General features: G+C 40.7%; 2 protein-coding genes across 2 annotated transcripts in view; both read right to left on the minus strand.

Moving 5' to 3' along the window:
- sik2b (salt-inducible kinase 2b) overlaps window positions 1–5,729 on the minus strand; it is a 45,980-nt gene extending 40,251 nt beyond the window's left edge. Inside the window, exons 1-2 of the mRNA XM_073481816.1 lie at window positions 5,144–5,729; window positions 1,029–1,145 (exon numbers count right to left, since the gene is read on the minus strand). Of these exons, the coding sequence (XP_073337917.1) occupies window positions 1,029–1,145; window positions 5,144–5,281 (255 nt within the window). The 5' untranslated portion in view covers window positions 5,282–5,729. The remainder of the gene's footprint in view (window positions 1–1,028; window positions 1,146–5,143) is intronic.
- A 5,184-nt stretch (window positions 5,730–10,913) lies between these two features.
- Window positions 10,914–19,089, minus strand: laynb (layilin b). Its single transcript, XM_073489689.1, has 7 exons — window positions 18,999–19,089; window positions 15,661–15,967; window positions 15,237–15,394; window positions 14,053–14,097; window positions 13,378–13,473; window positions 12,617–12,734; window positions 10,914–12,227 (listed from the first exon to the last, which is right to left on the minus strand). Exons 1-7 carry the CDS (start codon window positions 19,069–19,071, stop codon window positions 11,900–11,902), a joined length of 1,125 nt encoding a protein of 374 aa, XP_073345790.1. The 5' UTR covers window positions 19,072–19,089; the 3' UTR covers window positions 10,914–11,899.
- Window positions 19,090–20,263: the final 1,174 nt, after the last annotated feature.

The following is a 20,263-nucleotide window of genomic DNA, read 5'->3' on the forward strand; positions in this document are numbered from 1 at the left end:
CACTACTTCACTACTTCAGGAAATGTTTGCCATCTCATAGAATTAAACAGTTTCAAGGACATTTTACTGGGTAAACTCAGAGTCAGCAATGGGTGTATCAAGAATAAAAAGAAAAACCCAAACAAACCTTGATCTCGAAAAAAGAAATGTGACAACAGTAAATATTTAATCCCGTAGTAGACAGGAGCATCAAAGATAGACCCAAAATAGTTTCTTTGATACATTTCCAACAGGTTACCACACTCTTTCTCCCTTCTCATGGCCCACTCCACAGCACTGTTAAAAACCACAAATTATAAAGCATGTTTTCTTCTTTTTTTGTCATTTGGTGCCACTGATCATTGACTGTTATCATGAAAATGTCAGTCTTATTTTTGCGCAAATAAGTCAAGTCTTTATTTTTGTGAAACTGCCCTGCCTAAGACTAATTTAAGAGCCACATTAAGACTGGCCTAACACTAACACAATCTAAAATGTCTTTGTGAAACCAGTTGCAGGAGCTGACACTGCCCCGTCGAACACTTTAGATTAAATAACAAACCAACAACAGGTGAGGAACGATTACATCTGCATTAACTCTGGCTCAGTTTTTACTTAATTTAAGTAAGAGTAAGTATTGTGGTATTTATGCTGTCATTCTTCAAACATCCCTGCAATGCAATGACAGTGACAGACTGCCTGGAGTTGTGATAGGGTCAAAGAAAAAGTGAGGTCAAAGCACAAAGACAGAAATAATTCTCCGGAAAATCTCTTGATTGACACAGCTTGTCAAGCATGAGACAAAAAATGCAAACGAAGAAAACCAGATGAAACCATTTATCCTCACACAACACTGCATCCGGGGAAATAACAACTGAGAAAGATATTTCTATTTGAGAAAGACAAAAGAAAATACACAAGAATCCAGCTAAAAATCACGATGAGAGAAAAAAGCAGCACCACTAAAAAGATGATCAATTATTCCATGTTTTGCATGCTAGACATTCAAAACATGTTGAACTACTTCACATAGCGGCACTGTGACTCACCTGGTAGAGCTTGATGATGTGGGGGTGGTCCAGCATCTTCATGATCTGAACCTCCCTGTAGATCTTCTCCAGGTTGACAGCATCCAGTTGCGTCTTGTCAATGATCTTAATGGCCACCTGCAGAGTGACGGAGCATCAACAATACAAACTGTAATCAGTCGCTTTCTCAATAACAAACAACTGAATCACTGTTGGAGCCCATCACACTCGATGAATAAGACACACACACTCACTCACACGCACTCTCTCTCTCTCACACACACACACACACACACACACACACACGCACGCACGCACGCACGCACGCACGCACGCACGCACGCACGCACGAGTACAGACAGCCATTTAATATTCTCTGAGAGGCGAAAGGAGACAGTGTGTTCTGAGATACAAGATAAATACTTAAATACGTCTCGTTGGGCTGAAACTTTCATAAACACTCTTAAAATGTGAGCCATGATAAAATATCACACGGAGGTACAGCAGAGGCAAACACAGGCCTCGTTGGATATACACACTCACCCACAATTACACATATATGTTTAAATCTCACGCTCACAACTTCAACACTCATGGCTTTGATTAATGATGTCCGGTAGGTAACAAGGCAATATTAACATTTCTCCTTGAGAATGTCTCATAAACAGCATTTCATCAGTATGATCTAAAGTGTTCAGAGCGTGGCGAGCCAAACTGGAGGAGTAAACAACATGAAAACGGTTCCCATCTCAGCAATCGAACCACTGTTAGATTAAGTTGTCACGCTGTGTAAAACGTAAATAAAAACAGAATGGAAGTATCTGCAAACAAACTGTGTTTACCGGCAACTTTTAGGAAGTGTTCCCGAGCCCATGTAGCAATATCCTTTATACAATCATGTGTTTCACAAACTTTTGAACCTCACCCCATCGTTGCATGGGAACGACATGATACTATCACCTGTTATCAATGAAGCTGTTCACCTGTGGAATGTTCCAAACAGCTGTTTTTACCGCATTACACAACTTTCCCAGTCTTTTCTCGACCCTGTCCAAACTTGTTTGAAACATGTTGCTGACATCACATTCAGAATAAGCATATATTTACAAAAATCGATGAAGTTGAGGTGAAACATTAAATGTATTGTCAGGCGCTGTCGTTTCAGGTTCCGGTGAGACTTCAGCTGAAACAATTAGCCGATCAACATACATTTTATCTTAACTACCAAGATATTAATTAATAAATTAATACATTGTTTGAGTAATTTTAAAGAAAAAATTTCCCCAAAAGAATATGTAATACAAGTATTTGTCTTTTTCCACAGAAACCTGAATCAAACGATTACTTTCATTATCAATTTATCTGCCGATTATGTTTCATGATTCATCGACTACTCGTTCAGTCCAGTGTTCTTCAATCCTGGTCCTCTGGACCCTCTGCCCTGCACATTTTAAATGAATCCCTATGCCAAAATACATGATTCAAATGATCAACTCGTCATTAAGCTCTGCTAAAGCCGAATAATGAGCCGTTCATTTCAATCAGGTGTGTTGGACCAGATAAACATTTAAAACACCTCTAGGGGAACACTGGTTTAGTCTATAAAATGTAAAAGACACTCATCACAATTTCTCAGAGCTCAAAGTGACGTCTTCAAATTGCTTATTTTGTCCAACCAACAGTCCAAAACCGAAAGACTCTTCATTTACTGTCATATACAACAAAGACAAGGATCAAATCTCCACATCTAAGAAGCTGGGACCAGCAGAAATTTTGGCTTGAAAAATTACTGAAACAATTTGGAACAAGGAATCTTCTTTCAACTGACTAATCAGTTAATCGACTCGTCGTAGCAGCTTTACAGGGTTGTACATAACACTGTCTGTGACACAGAAATTTCCTCTGTAAACTTGTTGCATGCTGATCATTCTTTCCTCCATCACGACAGTCGTCAGGTAAACACCAGAAACACCCTGTTCATGTTACAAAGCACTTAACCATAGATGCGCGACTGCATGTATGTGACTGGCAATCATCACACTGCGTTTCTGCCTCTCACACCCATTGTGAACCTCTTTAGCATATGTGCAGTTTGCACTTCCAGATGTGCAGTAATGGGTGTTTTAGTACGTTTAACACCATCCATTATTATCTCCCGACACACAGCACAGACAGGTATGCGATTTGATGTTTAATCCTATGAAGGAATCAAAATCTTTTAATGGCACTCTCGCTACACGTTAAGACCTCCAGGGCATACAATTTAAAATCACTGGCCTAATGTAACACAGAGGGATTACAGGGTACTTAGCATGAAAAGATCTGAGCTAACTGATTACATTGTCAGCTATATACATACACACACACGCAACTTCTTGCGAACTCTGCTGGCCCAAGGTCATTTGAGGACAATGGGTTACAGGGGAATTTAGCTTACACACACAGGCAGGACAATGATCAGATATGGATAAATGTACGCCCTACTGGGCTGATAGACAGGACCACATGGGAATGGGCCAGCACTGTGTGAACCTATGAGCTGCAATATGTACATAATGGGATGAATGGGTCAGTATAACACGCAGGGGCCACGAGTAAAAAAACTAGGTTATGCACACACAGGTAACACCTATCCAGGATTATGCACGCAGACGCATCAGATCTGCTGTTTCATGTGTCATTAAACTCTGGCTTTCCTTACACAGATCTCTTTTGCCCTGGCAAATGCTCAAGACAGATGGCATCACATAAAGTTGATAGCCTGGCCTCTCCAGCCGACCTTGGCCACTCCGACAAACAGCCTGAATCTGGGCGAGCCAAGCAGCTGCAGAGGCTCTCTGTACCGGCCAACGCTGAGTGACCTCTACCAAACCGGTGGCCAGAAAACCTGCAACAACCATGCATGTTCTCATTATCACACCGGTGCAGGCACTCAGTGAAATCACCTGGTGCTTGGCTGAAATTAAAACCTGCATCCACGTAGCTGTTAGCGTTACACGGTGGCAGATTACCTGGCTAGACCAACACTGTGCCACTTCGCAGGCTCCAACAACCAGATTAACATGATAAGACTCTTAAGAGCCATTTTCTTGCCTAGTTATTCATTAAACCTACCAAGGGCCTCGTCCGCATGATGCAAATCTTGTTTTTCTGTAAAGTGTGATTACTCACGTTCGACGACAAACATTTGCAGGCTCTAGAGAGCAAAGATCAGACTGTGCAAGAGGGTTTTCACAAGGGCTGTTTTTCTGCCTCACACAACACAGCTTCTTCATGAAGCCCCTGTGTATCTCTGTCATTACAACACAAAGTCATGGCACTTGGTGGTACTGCTCGAGAAAGGCCTCTCTGTAAAGAGCTGACATAAAACTATTAGTAAACTCTGACAAATCCAAGCCCTGTTCCCTCTGCGCTCATGCTGCATCATCGCCTGAAAGCATGCAGTGTTTTGTGCTATCAAACCCTCTCCAACCTAAAGCGAAGACCCCCTCGCCCAGAGAAAGTGTCAGTGGATTGCTGTCCTCATGCATGTGTGCAGAACACTTTGCTTTCCAATTACAGAGCTCTCTGGCTGGCATGTCCCGCTCCTTCCCTCACAAAGCTCTCGGCACTGCTGGCACAAGAAACCACTAAATCACATCATTATTTGGATTACATAATGGGACCACCGACCCATGCTGCATGCCCCAGATACAGCAACTAGGATGTTTACACCAGCCAGACTCTGGATTTGGTGCACTGTGGCGCTGTCTGGGTCAGCACCAAACAGGATTACAGGTGTGTGGGGCTGGTTTGGAAAGACATGTTTACAGTGTGTGTTTCCCAGCAGCAGCAGCGGCAGTGGCGGTGGTCAGACCTCTTACTGGCAGTGATGTTGCCTGAGGGGGGTGAACGTGCAGCCAGTCATTGCTCCTGTATACCTGCAGCAGGACTCAAAACACACCAGCTGTTGCTCTCTCCGGAGCAGCCAAGTGGCCGGCAGTTACCTGATCCAAGTTTTTATTAGCGCATGATGTGGACAGCATTTCGGTATCTGCTTTGAATATCTGGGGTGTCAACTAGTGCATAAAAGTTATGTAACTCAGCCGAACAGTAGCATAAGTTAGCATGGAGGCTAACTAGTTCCACACACTCACCTCGGTCTTGGTAATGCGGTGTCGGGCCAGCTTCACGACAGCGAAATTGCCCTTTCCTAAAGTGCGCTCGATGTCGTAGAAGCCCACTCGGACCGGACCCCGGATCTGCGGTTTTTGGACACTGTCAGCCATGACCATGCTGTTCTTAACTGGGACTGTTTGTGGACGAGTAGGAGGCAGCCAGACAGACAGACGAGCCGGGGACACACGGGGGGCTCCACACGGGCTCGCTTTGGGGGCAGCTACAGATAAAGACGAAAGGAAAACAAACCACCCGCCGCCGCCGCCGCTACCGCCGCTGCTGCTGCCTCTGCTGCCGCCGCCGCTTCTGCCGCCGCCGCCGCTCGAAGCAGCGTGTCCATTAAAAATAGACAAAGTTGATTTCTGTGTCGCCCTGCCAGCTTGGACGCCAATGTGGCGACGCTCTCCGTCAGCGCGGCGATACGAGGCAGGCCATTTGCTGCTCCCGGGGGCTGTCACACCACGTTCTCCGATACAATAGAGCTATAATATTTCAGCTGGAGGCACCTCTATCAGCTACAGAGCACACGAGTTGACTTGCAAAGAGGCATCATGTTCTCTGGTTGACGTGTATTGACGTCAAAGCCATAGGGGTATTTGTACAGGGGGCGGGGCCACGGAGCCGCTCCACACTTCAGTGCCAATTGGTTGCCAAGACAACCAGACCCACCTCTTACGTCAACCGGTAAAATTGCTATTCTGAAATGTGTTTGCTCGCTCTGCCCTCCTTGATTGCACGCATAGGTAACTTTGGAGTTTTTGCCCCGCAGGTGTTAAGCACGCTTTTGTTGGCTGCGAGCTAAAAAAAGAAGAAGAAGAAGAAAAAAAGAAAAATGCAGGAAGAAGAGAGGGGTTAAATTTATTCTTAATCTAATTGTGAAACTCACCACACTTTTTGCTTGCTTGATAATAATAATGTGCTTTGCAAGAATGCATGGGGGGGAAATTAAACAAAACTATTTGCTAGGATTTGATATGAAAAAAATGCAAAATCTTTTGCACTTTACAGCACTTTTAGTCACACAATCCAAAAAAAGGCAAGAAGTTTTTCATAATTATCTTATATTTTTAATATATAACATTATATAATGTAACATGCAGGACCTCATGTGAAACTAGACATTTTAGCAGCCACAAAGACTCTTTGGTCAGCTACATAACAGCGCCATCTGTTGGCAAAAATAGAAAATTAAAGCAAGGCCACACATTTCCTTTTAGAAATACTGCTCTCAGTACAGTAGTACTTGTTGTGTAATAATATTAATACTAATAATACATTTTATTCATAAGCACCTTTAAAGTCACCCAAAGACACTTTACAAAAGAAATGCCACATCTTACAGGGCCAGGTGTTTCCTTTTTGAAATACTGCACTCAGTACTGTAGTATTTGTACTTTAGTAATAATGATAATGATAATGATAATGATAATAATTATAATAATTATAATAATAATAATAATAATAATAGTAATACATCTTATTCATAAGCACCTATAAAGTCACCCAATGACAAAGCAAAAGCAAATAGGCCACACCTTCTAAGGCCACACATTTCCTTTTTGAAATACTGCTCTCGGTACTGTAGTATAAGTACTCTAGTAACACCACTGCTGTACCACTTTCACACAGACACTCCTCTACACATTAACACAAATCAAGACACACTTGAATGTACTCATAAAAAAGGATTTCAACCACATTAACTCGCAGCCAAACTTTTATTTGAACACCCAGCGGTTGTTCTCCTCATGCGGTGACAGTCGAACACAGAGCAGTGGATTACTAAAGTGGGCAGGCAGAGCAAGCGCTCCGAAGGCCTCCGCTGTCACGCATAGACTTCCTGAATGTAAGAGTTCCAGATGTGCTTTTGGCATTTCCTGTCTAACATTCTCCAAGAACACACTCAGCCTCTCCTTACTGGGCTTGCCACATCTTTCCAAGACACCGACCCAGCAGCCCACGCAGAAAACACTCAGAAAGAACACAGGCTTTTGTGTTCAGTAATATATATCCATGATTAGTTTACAGATTTATATGCTTTTTCCAGGCAAACACTGATGAATGAGGCCATGACATATTCCAAACTCCTAAAAAGTCAGATCAGTGGGAGGTTGAGTTTCTCACACAGCCAGGTGGAGTCGGGAAAGCCCACAGCTTTGAGGTTTACTGGGGTCAGCAGAGTTCTGTCATCAGTGTTTCCGCACGGCCTGTCCTGTTCCCTGACATCACAGTCCAAACAGGAAGCCTTCCACAGGCCTGACACCACTCTTCAGGTTTAGAGAAAAGGGTCAGAATAGTCCTTGAATAGAACAACTCCACTGCCGCAGAGAGCCAACAGGATCTTTTTGTCCTTGTGTGTCATAATATGATGACGTGATTGGAAAAGGGCTGAGTAGTTTAATTTTGGATTGTTTACAACATGAGTAACCTTGGTCGAGTCCTCAAAACTTGCACTTATTGCCAGGGTTAAATGTGCAATCCACCACGCCAGATATAGCAGCACACTGACCTGACTCATTTCCGCCTATTTGAATTCATTAACGCCTCTGTGAAAGCTGCTGGGAAGTTACAAAACAAGTCAGCGACGTATCGTAATGACAGAGCGCCACCAGAAGGTTGACATTTGCGGTTTTGAGTCAAGTCAACAACTATTGGAGGGACTGACAAGATTTTTAGTACACACATTCATCTGTACTTTGGTATTATAACAACTTGTATTCACTTTTCATCTATTTAATACTTAAGTTTATGACCAAATATCTGCATAACTAATGATATTTCCACTAGTCTTAGCTGTACTTTTACTGTAGCATGCAAGTACAATAAACTAAGATGGCAAACATGGTACATGCTTTAAACTAAGGTCCTTTTAATAAGTGTTAGTTAATAACAAGGCCCTTATAATTCCTTATTAAGTTGCTTATCAACATTATAATGTGTTAATAAAGCTGTATAAAGTGTATAAGCATCATCTGTATAAAGTGTATAAGCATTATTAATAGCATAAGCATCATTAATAGCATGTTAAGTTAGTGCTTATTAACAGTTAACCAGGCTTTTTGCAGGCACCAGATCTAAAGCAAGAACAATTCCTTCTTATGGTTAATAAATCTTTTATTATGCACTTATTAACAGTTTTTTTTAAAGACTTATTTTTTGTGTGGGGCCTTTATTGGATAGTACAGCTGAAGATAGATAGGAAAGGGGTAAAGAGACAGGATGACATGCAGCAAAGGTGCCCAGCTGATATCGAACCTGCGCCACTGCAGTAAAGACTTAGACAATTAATAAAACATAATAATGTTAATATGCATCTGATAAGGGCCTTATTAAATATTAACTAACACTTGTTACAAGTACCTTAAAATAAAGTGTTATCCATTATACATGCTAAACATTAGCATCTTAGCATTAGCCTTTGTGAGCATGTTAGCACACTGATGCATTTAGCTCAAAGCACCACTGTGCTTAAAGGAACAGTTCAGCCAAAACTGAAAATTCAGTCATTACCTCCCCCGCCCCATGCCGATGGAAAGTCAGATAAAGTTGCGTAGTCCACAAAACATTTTTGGAGCTTCACAGCAAAACAGTGTTGCAGCATTTCCCTAAACAACTGAAATAGATGGAGACTTTTTTAAATGTACAAAAATAATGAAAAAAACAAAAACGAAATGGCTCCATACAGATTGTCCAACATAATCCAAGTCTCTGGATGCTCTGAGATCCCAAATTGATTTGAAAATATTTTATTTACACCCTATTTAAGCCAAAATCTACACTTTACCCAGCAAACATGCCCAGCAAATGAAGTGTGATTATTGTACACTGAATTCCTCCATGCAATGGTCTGGACAAAATTTGTACAAAAAGTAGCAAAACACTGTTTTAAAAAATTAGACATCTTTTGTTTTTGTTTTAGAGATTTAGATTAGAATGATTTGTGATTAGAAATGTGATAGGTGATTGGAATTTATAGTTGTCTAGTCTTACTTGTATAGTTAAAGTAGCATGTAGAATAAGAATTACACGTATAAATGCTGTTGCGTGCCAACACAGGAGTCAAAGAATAAAAAAATAAAACTAAACGGCAAGCTTGCAGGAATATGTTGTCACTACTTGCAGCACCAGTAGTGACAACATACTGAACTTACATATTGTATCTTTGTTTAAGTCATCTATTTTGTCCTGATGGCTTAAGCCATTATGGTTACTTCCTTTGCACATGGAAAACCTTATGTTTTTTAGATTTCAGTTTTTCAGAGTTTTTTCTGATTTCCGAGTTTTCTTTCTCACTTAGATGCTGTGACCGAAAGCAACCAGGACATGGCAGCAGAACTGAAGGCTTCAATAAAAATGTGACTCCGCAATGCCAGAGACAGGCATGGTGTAAGGACTAGAAGGAGCATACGATCAGTTCCGTTTCTAAGGCAGACATCCACTGGTGCTCCTGACAGATTTTTTTTTGTGTGTTTATTGTGTTACAAGGATCTATGTGGTCCTTGCTCGTCAAAGCCATAGGGGTATTTAAATCTTAGACTCTTCCTTGTTGTCTTTTGCTTACCGTGTGTCTAAGAATTGTGTTCCCACTATGCCCACAATAAACCCATAGTGTGCCCAGTTTGCCCACAATAAACCCACAGTGTACCTGCAGTGTGCCCAGTTTGCCTGCAATAAACCCACAATGTACCCAGCTTGCCCACAATAAACCCACAGTGTACCCAGTATGCCCACAGAGCTGGCAGCCCACTGTTGGCCCTGATACTGGAGTGAAATGCAGGCACATGTGGGCCCCATACTATGGGTATACCCAGTGGGTATAATGAGGACCCACAGTGGCCCCAAAAGAGCATGTTTGCTGGGATGTTGTACAGCTTTACAGCATGGAATATAACACTGTTTCTACTTTGTAAGAAGTACATGACGGTCCTCTTCCCAAAAGATAATATTAATATGTTTATATTTTTAAGAAAATTTCACATATGAGTCTATACTTTTTAAAATTTACTTGAATTCCATGTTTTAAAGCAACATTATGTAGAAATTGGCATTTTGTGAGATTTGGTGCCCCCCACAGTTTTTGACTACAACACTACTGCCGTGAATACAAATCCCAGGTCTGTAACAATTTGTCTGACGTAATGTAGGTGCTAACTACAAACAAAACTCATCACATCATAACAATATTAAGTGTTGAAAACTTGAAGTAAACTGTAATTTCCATGCAATGAAACTTTACTTCAAAACAAAATATATTTAATTGATGAGTAACGGTTTTATATTTGAGTTCAATGGTATTTAATTCCCCTGAAATCATATTTTAGTTAAGAAGTAAATGTATTGACTTGATCACTGTTAGTTTTCAATCCATTTTTATAACATCTACCTGTCATAATTACAAGTCAGCGCCTGAAGCACATTGAAAAGCATTGCCAAATGGCATATAAAATAGCATTCCATTATTTGGTTGTTGTGTTTATGCTGTTGTGCGCACGGCAGGGCCAAAATTCTTGTTGTGTGTTTTTCTGTAATATTATCATTCTGATTAATAGCAGATGGGATGTGGATGGGTGAAATAATACATCTTTGTGTGCATTTATGCACAGCAGCTTAACTATATTTATTATTTAAATCTCTAGACAGACTGACAGGATCGGTCAGAATTTACTGTTAAACATGTTCTTCAACATGTCCAAAAAGTTACACACACAGTCCAGGTTCATAAAACAGAATCTGAGCTTATGACCCTATGCCTCGCAACTGTGCATACATGCATACATACTTGAGACAAACAAAGGAGGAACATGCCACCATGGCTCCGGCAGAGATGACAGATGAGGAGAAGACAGGAGGACAGCAATGCAGCAATGAATCTACTTCTGCCAACCGACTAAATGTATTGCAGGCGAAGGAGCTGAAGAAAAAGGCAGAGCTTCAGAGCAAAGCGGATGAACAATGGGCTAACATGGAAGCGGACAAATCATTCCGGGAAGAGGAAATATTGAAGGCTCTAAAGAAAAGAAAAGAAGATATCAGAATTATGGAAGACAATATCAACCTGGCAGCTCAAAACCTCGGCGTCAGCAGATGGAAGCCAGTGAGATCAACATTACGTCAAGTTAAGTCAATAAGTGTTGACTCTGCTACAGCTGAAGAGTCAACACAGGCCATTATAACAATAGTTAAAGAGGCACTATGTAGTTTTGGAGAATACTGCAAAACTGTTCACCTGACTTTCTATCGGAATGAGGCTGAGTAAAGGTAGACAATGACTGAATATATCCTCTAAGCACAGCCTCACAGAGCTACAAGCATGGCTGTACATTCTTTGTCTTAGCTAGTTTTAATAATAAAATGATTAAAAACATTTAAAATATATTATAACTTTTTTATAACTCTTGAACCCAAAGGTATGCCATGCACAGATTCAAAATTAGATCAACAATTGAAGAATTCTCTTGTAGGTTTTGTTCTGGTTCTGGGAAGTTGTAGTCGCAGTACACACATTTTGGGGGAACCCTGCTTTAATTATGCATAATCTGACTTTGAATGCTAGATGCTCAGGATGCAGCACTGGAGATACACACAGGTGACAGATATATGTTCAAATAACCCAAGTCCAGCCAACACAGCCACGTGTTTAGTAATCCTGAACTTCACAGGTAACCAGTCGGTGTACATGCAGAAAAGGATGGAGAACACTGTTCCTCTGTCTAGCTGGGTCATATTCAACAGTGTCATCCGTAGATCTCATTTTCCACCCAACCCGCCTGACCACGGCAGCGCCGGCTCTGAGCTTTAGAGGTCTCATATATGTCATTGGTTACAAAGCCGCTCTCCCTGTCTGCACATGACACATTCTCATAATCGTCACACTGGGAGTCCGGGGAAGGAGCACGGGGGTACTTTGTCATGATGTCTGCTAGCATGCTGCTGTCCAGAGCAGTGTGAGGCAGTTTGGTAACGTCACTATAGGCATAAGGTCCTGGAACAGCATAAGGTGAAGCTGTTGTTGACATCCCTGGTTTTGATCTGCTGGGATGGCTTTGTGTTTCTGTCTTCCTCCTGAATATAAAAGACAAAGGATTAAAGAGCCCAGAGGGGTCATCACAACGTGGTTTAATCATCAGTGAAATTACCATTTAACACCAAATATGTGAGAAAATGCATTTCCCTACTTGTCTAACCACAAACCTTTCTAAAGCCAACGATACCCTGAGGAAGTGTGTGCTCACATTGGCCAAAACTGAATAAAAGCTGTATTTATGTGCCCTATCGATAAATAAATATTCCACAAATGCATTATATATAGATATTCTGCAACAAAACCACATTATCTCTTCTAAAATGCTTCTTAATATGTCATTCCACTGCACTGCCTCCAGAAACAAAAAGTTTTATATTTGAAGTATTGAGTATTTGTACATGATACATTTTTTTAGCTTATACTTTACCTCTTAGCATGATGTCTGTAGCAGAAGAACCCAGCAGCTGCGAACATGAGCAGCAGCAGAGCAGGAATAGTTGCACAAAGGATGTAGGAAACATAAAGGGTGTTGTCTGAGAGAGATACTGCAAAGGAAACATTATTACTTGGCATGACTTCTTTTGAGATGACGTTTGAATATGACTTTTGTCCTTAAATTGCCGCGGGCCATATTTACAAGGTGGCCATTTTCCTCTGACGTAGAGGTTAAAACAACATATTTAATAACCCATTAGCTCTTAGCTAACATTACCTTTTGATAACATCCAGTGTGTTTCACTTCTGGGTTTAAATGAATGTGTCCGAGATGTGCAGATAGTTTAGAATTAATTTACAACATTTTTATCGTAGCGTGTAAAACTATCAAATGGTAAGGTTAGCTGGGTTGGATGCTAACATTGGCTGTTGTTTAAGAAGCTAATGGGTTATCAAATATGTTGTTTTACCCTAAAATACTGCCCGATGTCACTCAAAATTTTCATGATCCATTGTCTTCTCAAGTACTGATCTATCAGGAAAAAGTGAAATGACAGCAATTTGTCGGATTCCCTACATTTATGCGACTTGCAACCTGAAACACAGCCGTACAACATTTGAGCTTCCCACCCTGACCGTGATGTCAGAGGAAAATGGCCGCCACGTGAGTATGGTCAGTGATTCTGTTTCTACTTAAAACACAAGGTTTCAGTATTAACTCTAAATATCCAGAGGTCTTTTTTCTTTTCTCACCTGATGACTCGGGTAGTCCTATATTTATCCTCTCGTCACTTTCTGTAGGCCTCGTTGAGAATATGTTTGGCCTCAGAGTTGGAACTGGAGCAGGAACTGGAGAGATCAGAAAACAAATAAAACATCATCAGTTGCATATGAGGAGAAATAAAACGACAAATGAGATTGTTTATCTAATCATAGTATATTTTAACTAATTTCTTCAGAAAGAAAACAAGATTTGAAATATTCAAATTATTATTTATAATAAATTCCATGTATTGTGCCTGCCTGTTTGAATTTACCTGTTTAAATGTCTTTGCTGTTGGATGATGTGGTCACATGCACCTCTATGTGAATGTAGCTAAAGTATCTAATTTGAAGTCATACACCTTTCCTTGAGTCTTGCTATGAGGAGAAATACATCATACACGTACTGTACTGTGACACATGTAATCTACAGATTATACAAAGTAAACAAACCGTCATACAATGTATATTTTGACCACTAGAGGTCTTTATCACGACAAATGCGACGTTTAAGGAAAGTGATAGAAGTGAAGTGAAAAAGTAGTGACGTAGTGGTTTAGTCTGGCTTCTTAATCTAAGTATAAACACATCTGCAGTCACTTGTTATCTGTATCCCACAGAAACGTCATAGACAGTATGTGTTGGGTGGTCAAGGGCATGTTGTACCTGCATGTGCTGTGTTCCTTTCCTCAGTAAATACTGGTACTTTTACTGCAAAAGATGAAGAGAAGCAAGAAAGTTCACACAAATCAGCAATTCAACCATCTTCAAAGAGAGCACATCTGTGTAAAAGTATGTAATGAATGCTGATTTACCCAGCTAATAAAAAAAGAAGATGATATACTTAATGCATTAAAAAAAAGTTTCAGATCTGAAGTAGAAAGAGAAGACAAGAAACAACAGGAAGAACCATTAGATCAGAGAGAGGAAGTAAAATGAATGAAAGTTCACAGCTTAAAGATTGAAAAAGTTAATAATATAATCTAGTTTCTTGGTCCACAAAACATTCCTGGAGCTTCACAGCGTAACAGCATTTTCCTAAACAACTGAAGTAGATGAGGACTTGTTTTAAAATGGAAAAAAAAAACACTGAAACTTAATAAATAAAATGGCTCCATAAAGCTCTTTCGGCGTAATCCAAGTCTCCAGAAGCCCTGAGATCCCAAATTGATTTGAAAATGCATTATTTACACCCTCAACACGCAATCAAGTTTGTTCAACCACTTCAGACAGGGTGTCTGACTTTTAGCCTTGCAGCTATGGTGAAGATTTCAACTTCAAAAAGGGTGTAAATAACGTATTTTCAAATCTATTTGACTTCTGGAGACTTGGACTACCCCAGATGAACTGTATGGAGTCATTTTATATTTTATTTTGTTGTTTTTTTATGTTTTAGAACTAGTCCCCATCTACTTCAGTTGTTCAGAAGAATGCTGTGGTGCTGTTTTGTCTGTGAAGCTCCAGAAATTTTTGGTGGATTATGAAACTTCTCCTGATTTTCCATCGACACAGGATTGAGTAGATAATGACAGAAATGTATTTTTTGGTGAACAATACATTCATTTCCGAATAAATATATAAGGTATACCCTAAACACAGGCTGATATATCATTTCAGGTTGCCAGGACAACAGTAATCCAGGCCAGCAACATAAAAAAAACTGCACATTACTTGTTTGGTGCTCGCTGTTGACAGCAGTGCCCACATTTTAGTAATGGACTTCGGAAGATAAAGTTCAGATTTTGTGGATTCAAGAACCAAATAAAACCAAAATGTGTGCTATATGTCAACAATTCCCAGCACTGGGCAGCCAGATACAACAGCGCAGTGTCTGTGATCTAGCGGCTCACCTTCTGGGTATTTGCACACGTAGTTGTTCTTGGAGTTGCAGTTGTCATCATTCCACTGGAACAGGAAATGACCTTCTTCGTCAGGTGGTGCAGAGGGCTGGTGGTACAGAACCGCACACATTTCAGCACCACACGATGGCTCATCCCAGTGCCAGTTCCTACAGCAAATAAGACGCGCAAGTTTAGACTTGAATCATGTCTAAATATGCATTTTACTGTTTTGCTTTGTGTTTGAATTTCCCAAATTTCTGCAAAAGACTATAGACATTCCATCACTCCCACACAAGCATCCCTTAATCCAATAATCGTTTCCAAGTCGCAACTCACTACGGCCTCCTTTTTCTTTCCTCTTTCTGTGCACTCATGGAACATTGATGAAACATTCATACAAAAAGAGCGAGATGCTGAAAAAACTGAGAAAGACCTGTACTTAGCCGTGCTTCCATCCACCCAAAAGTACTGCGAGGGGCACACTGGGCTTACTGCCCCGGCCCTGTGGTGGTGTGGGCTGCGACGTAGCCCAATCCAGAAGTCTCCATCTCCAGCCTGCAGCTGTCGTATGAACCTCTCCACCAGTTGCTGCTCGCTTTCCCTCTCGATGCTGAGCAGCTCGCCACCATCCAACCAGCAGGCCTGCCTGGCATCTTCAAACGTCAGTCTCCGCCTACTGTCCTCGATGTAGGACACCTTGTAGCATGGGCGCTCTGTCCCACGCCGACAGATCTTTTGGCCTGGAGATAACAGGGAGATAACAATATGGTAAGTGCAGGGGTTCTTTTTGTTTAGTTTTCTGAAGACTTCCTGTTGCACCAGTGTTACAGTATCATGGACAAATTAGGAACCTGAATATTTTGCCAACGTCTGGTCACATTTTCCTGCAACGTGGGTCGAGTAAACCATATGGTAGTGAAATTACAGTATAAAACCTATGTTTTAAAGGGCTTTAAAAAGTTTTTTCTCGACACTGGTCTTGTGCCAATCAAAATAGCTTTGATGCTGTGTTGCACTGTGACGGACAAGGAAAATAAACATTTAAAATATGTGAGGCTAAAGTGCAGTGGTTTGCTGAGGTGGCACAATGAGTAGGTTGTAATCGACTGAAATGTGTTAATTATTATTTTCAAGTATTTCTTTGGCTTTTCATGGCTTAATTGATAGGACAGCTTAGAGAGATGACAGGAAACGGGATGCGAGAGGGAGGATGACGTGAGGCAAATGGCTGCAGGTTGGAATCGAACCCTTGGGTACTGTCGCGAGGACAAAGCCTCTGTACATGGGACGGATGCTCCACCAACTGAGCTACTGGGTCGCCAAGAAATGTGTTAATTATGACTTACTACAATTAATTTTTATCGTCTAAAGGCACGAGTGATGTATATACATGAGGTATGATACATATATTTTCAATTATGACAATAAAGTGACTGACAAATGAATTAAAGCTGTGGTCCCCAACCCTTTTTTTTTTTGCTTGTGACTCCTTAAAGGTCCAGTGTGGTTGCAGATCACAACCAACTCATCTCATCTCATCTCATCCTCTCCTACAGTGGCCGCTAAAAACACAAAAAACAAGAAAGGCTCTCTCTCTCTCTCTCTCTCTCTCTCTCTCTCTCTCTCTCGAGCAAGTGGTTTGTCCGTTGGGGCTACTGTAGAAACATGGCGGTGCAACATGGCAGATTCTGTGGAAGCATGGATATAACGAGGAAAAGCTGGATTCAGCATTGGAGGCTGAGCCTCACTCATTCCTACGAAAGCTGCTCAGTGGCACATGAAGCCTAAAAAAACTCGACTTTCTCGTTAGAAAATTACCCAGATCTTCTGCACTGTGGGGCCCATAGAGTGTGTACACTAGAGACTTCTGCCGACCGAGCCGGCTAACGTCCAGTTTAGCATACGGCTAACTTGAATGGGGCTAAAATAATTTAATCATATGGCTCTTCTAGACTTTCCAAATGTTACTGGACCGAATGGCTCAAATTATGATAGTCAAACGAGGCATTTTCGCGGTAGTGTGACGCTAAAAAAAAATGTATCCACTGTTCTACAGCAGCTTTTTTCACAAGGTGGGCTTGTGGGAAAATGTCTTTTTGCGCACCAGTGCATCAGGTGATGTAATTACATGGTTTGGCCACTACAAACATTGGCTTCAAAGCCTGCTGCTGTTCCTGGGAGTTTGGGAAGAGGACTCACTCCCTCTATAGATATTAAATGGCTCATTCTAACTTAACAAAAAACACATTGATTCTTAGTTTCAGGAGACTGTACACTAATCAAAGAATAATTATGAATGCTAGCCTATATTTTGTTTCACGTTTCAAGTCACATCTACCTTTGCCCTCTCATAACCGGCTGCACATCTAGGAGTTTAAATTTTGTGATGCGGGAGAAGGGACTTATTTTTTATTAGTTATTAATCTTTAATCGTCTGGCAACCCACTACTGTAGATGCATCTCAGGGTCACTTGCAGGGATCGTGAACCACAGGTTAGGAACTACATTAAACTACGAACAAGTAATGAAAATATAAAGCAATAAAGCAATAATGACCCATCTCTGAAATAGTTCTTATATCATGCTTATTTTCAGTTTTGTAAAAAGTACTCAAAAGTCATTCTTGAATAAGAATAAAGATTTTGTGTTAAAATATTACTTTAACAAAAGTCATCCACGCGAATAGTGCTTGAAAAATGTAGTTTTGTAAATGTACTCAAGTATCACAAGTCATTTTCTGGCAACAAATGTACTAGAGTACCAAAAGCACAAGTAAAAGTAAATGACATATATTTACATGTATATAAATTGTATATGTGTGATTATCGATTATCGGCCTGGGCGATTATTAGATCCGATAATCAGCAATTTTCTAAATATAGTACTTAGTGTTTGTTTTTGTTTTCTTCTATTCAATCTATAAATAAATAATTCCTAAAAATGTGCACTCTTTGACTCTTCTGCAGCATGCAATCTGCAAAGTAACTTGTAACTAGCGTTGTCGAATAAATGTAGTGGAGTAACAAGTACATTACTCGCCTCCATAATGAAAGTATGAAGTCGTAGAAATGGGAATACTCAAGAGAAGTAAGTGTACCTCAAAGATGTAGCCTTTCAAAAAAAATAGTACTTGAGTAATCATACTTAATTACATTGCATAACTTTCTATTTTGCCTTTGTGTCAAAACATTCTTAAACCTCTTCATGTTCAAAAAAAGATGGTTTAATGCTCTTTTCCTCCTCTTTTAAGGGTATTTTAATTGATTTATTATACAAAGCGTTGAGTTGCTGTATGCCACTATATAAATAAAGCTGCCTTGCCTTACAGAGGACTGAAAAATAGTATCCTTTCTATAAATCGGGGCGCCTGTTACATAACAGTGTCGTTAGTATGGGGTCTCATACAGTAGATGCTTCTGTTATAGTCATAGTCAGCTGCATAGTTGTGCGACCTCCTGACTTCATATCAGAGATCTGAATCATAAACAGTCTGTTGATGTTCATTTTCCATCACATCACGCTTGTGCTGCTGTGTCGAGTCCGCCCGCAGCCTGTTTATCACCATCATCAACATACTTGTTGTGTTTCAGGCTTCTCTGCTATTAATCTCGTCACCTTAAACCACCGCAGAAAACACGGAAAATCAAATGCAAAACCTTTGTTTAGCGCTGCATGCAAACTTTTTCAGTGAAAAACCAAGCAAGTCTTAACTTTTTGTTAAAGCAGTTTTTTTTTAAAAATGAGCTTTTTTTCTCTCTGTTCGTTTCTTACCATTGATTTTAGTAGCGGATCCGGGGTGGAACAAGACGGCGATAACAGTGCCAAACAGCTTCATAAAATCCATCTCTACATGTTCACCATGAGTGTGCAGGACGATTACTCTTCAAATCATGTGAGGACTTGTTGCTTTAGGAGATGAACTTGAGGCTTTTTTTTCCAAACACAGTCTAACAAGGCTTGATGACAGAGGCAGCAGAGTCCCGTCCAGTCAAAAAGTGGGTCGACTGGTGAAGGCGTGCATATGGCGTCTGACTGAGAGAGGGGGGAAGAAAATAAAAAAAAAATCCTGCGAGTGAGATAGTCCAAGATTTTTTGCTATGAAAAACACAAAGAAATGTTGCTTTTCTTTTGCTTCTTTTCCTCTCTAGATGTCGAGTCAAACCACGGGGGTATGAATCTGTGCATTCGTGCAGTCAGTGTGCAGCCCGTGTCCTCTGAAACTAAATTAGCCAAATCTCATTTCACATATAGTAATGCCATTATAATGCAGTGAATGGACTTCTTTGTGCATACACTCTGTATCATGCACCCTGTGTTAAAATAGAGAATGAGTATCTCTCATTCTTATATCACTGCACACACACACACACACACACACACACACACACACACACGCACAGATTGAGTGCTGTCTGGGGAAAAATAGCTCAGAGGAGAAAATCAGGCGAGGAAACAGAAACAGACACAAGTTCTGACTTCAAAAAAACTCAACAGCACGACTCAGTTTTTCCCCCTTTTCTTTGTCTGGTAAACATGCTGACCTCATGTGATGTGAAGTTAATCGACCACACATCCAAATCTCCAGTAAAGCAGGCGTAAGCATTTAAAAGGAAACTGACTCAGAGAGAAAACACCGTGCAGAGAGAGACACACACACATACACACAAAGCAAGGACATAAAAGAAGTGAGGAAGAGATAAAGAGGAAGAGGGTGAGAGAGAAGAGAGGGAGACAGAGGGAGAGAGAGAGAGGGAGAGGGGTTGCCCGTGGAACAGGAAAGCATGCAGAGGAGGAAGGGGAAAGGACTGTACTTCCTGTTCACTGCTTTGGTTTGGTTTCCAGGCATTGGGGCTTACAGTAATAACCAGAATATGGATGGTGTTGAAAGTGTCTGGAGAAAGTCATGTGGGTTGCGCAACGCAATAAATCATTTTACGCTGCTTATTCCAGTAAAATCATCAGACTGACACTTTCCCCAGAAAGTCTCAGAGCTGAAAGTTAAAACGGTCGCCTGCAGTTTTGGTTGAATGAAAGTA

Source organism: Pagrus major, chromosome 2 (assembly GCF_040436345.1).
Source record: "Pagrus major chromosome 2, Pma_NU_1.0".
NCBI lineage: Eukaryota > Metazoa > Chordata > Actinopteri > Spariformes > Sparidae > Pagrus > Pagrus major.

What these genes read in the sequence shown, in the direction of transcription:
- laynb (XM_073489689.1), bottom strand. Translation starts at nt 19,071, where the DNA reads ATGGATTTTATGAAGCTGTTTGGCACTGTTATCGCCGTCTTGTTCCAC. An exon ending in GGAAGCACGGCTAAGTACAG is followed by an intron (nt 15,395 to 15,660) that starts GTCTTTCTCAGT and finishes TATTTGCTGTAG; the next exon opens with GAACTGGCACTGGGATGAGC. An exon ending in AGGACTACCCGAGTCATCAG is followed by an intron (nt 12,735 to 13,377) that starts GTGAGAAAAGAA and finishes TTTCCTTTGCAG; the next exon opens with TATCTCTCTCAGACAACACC.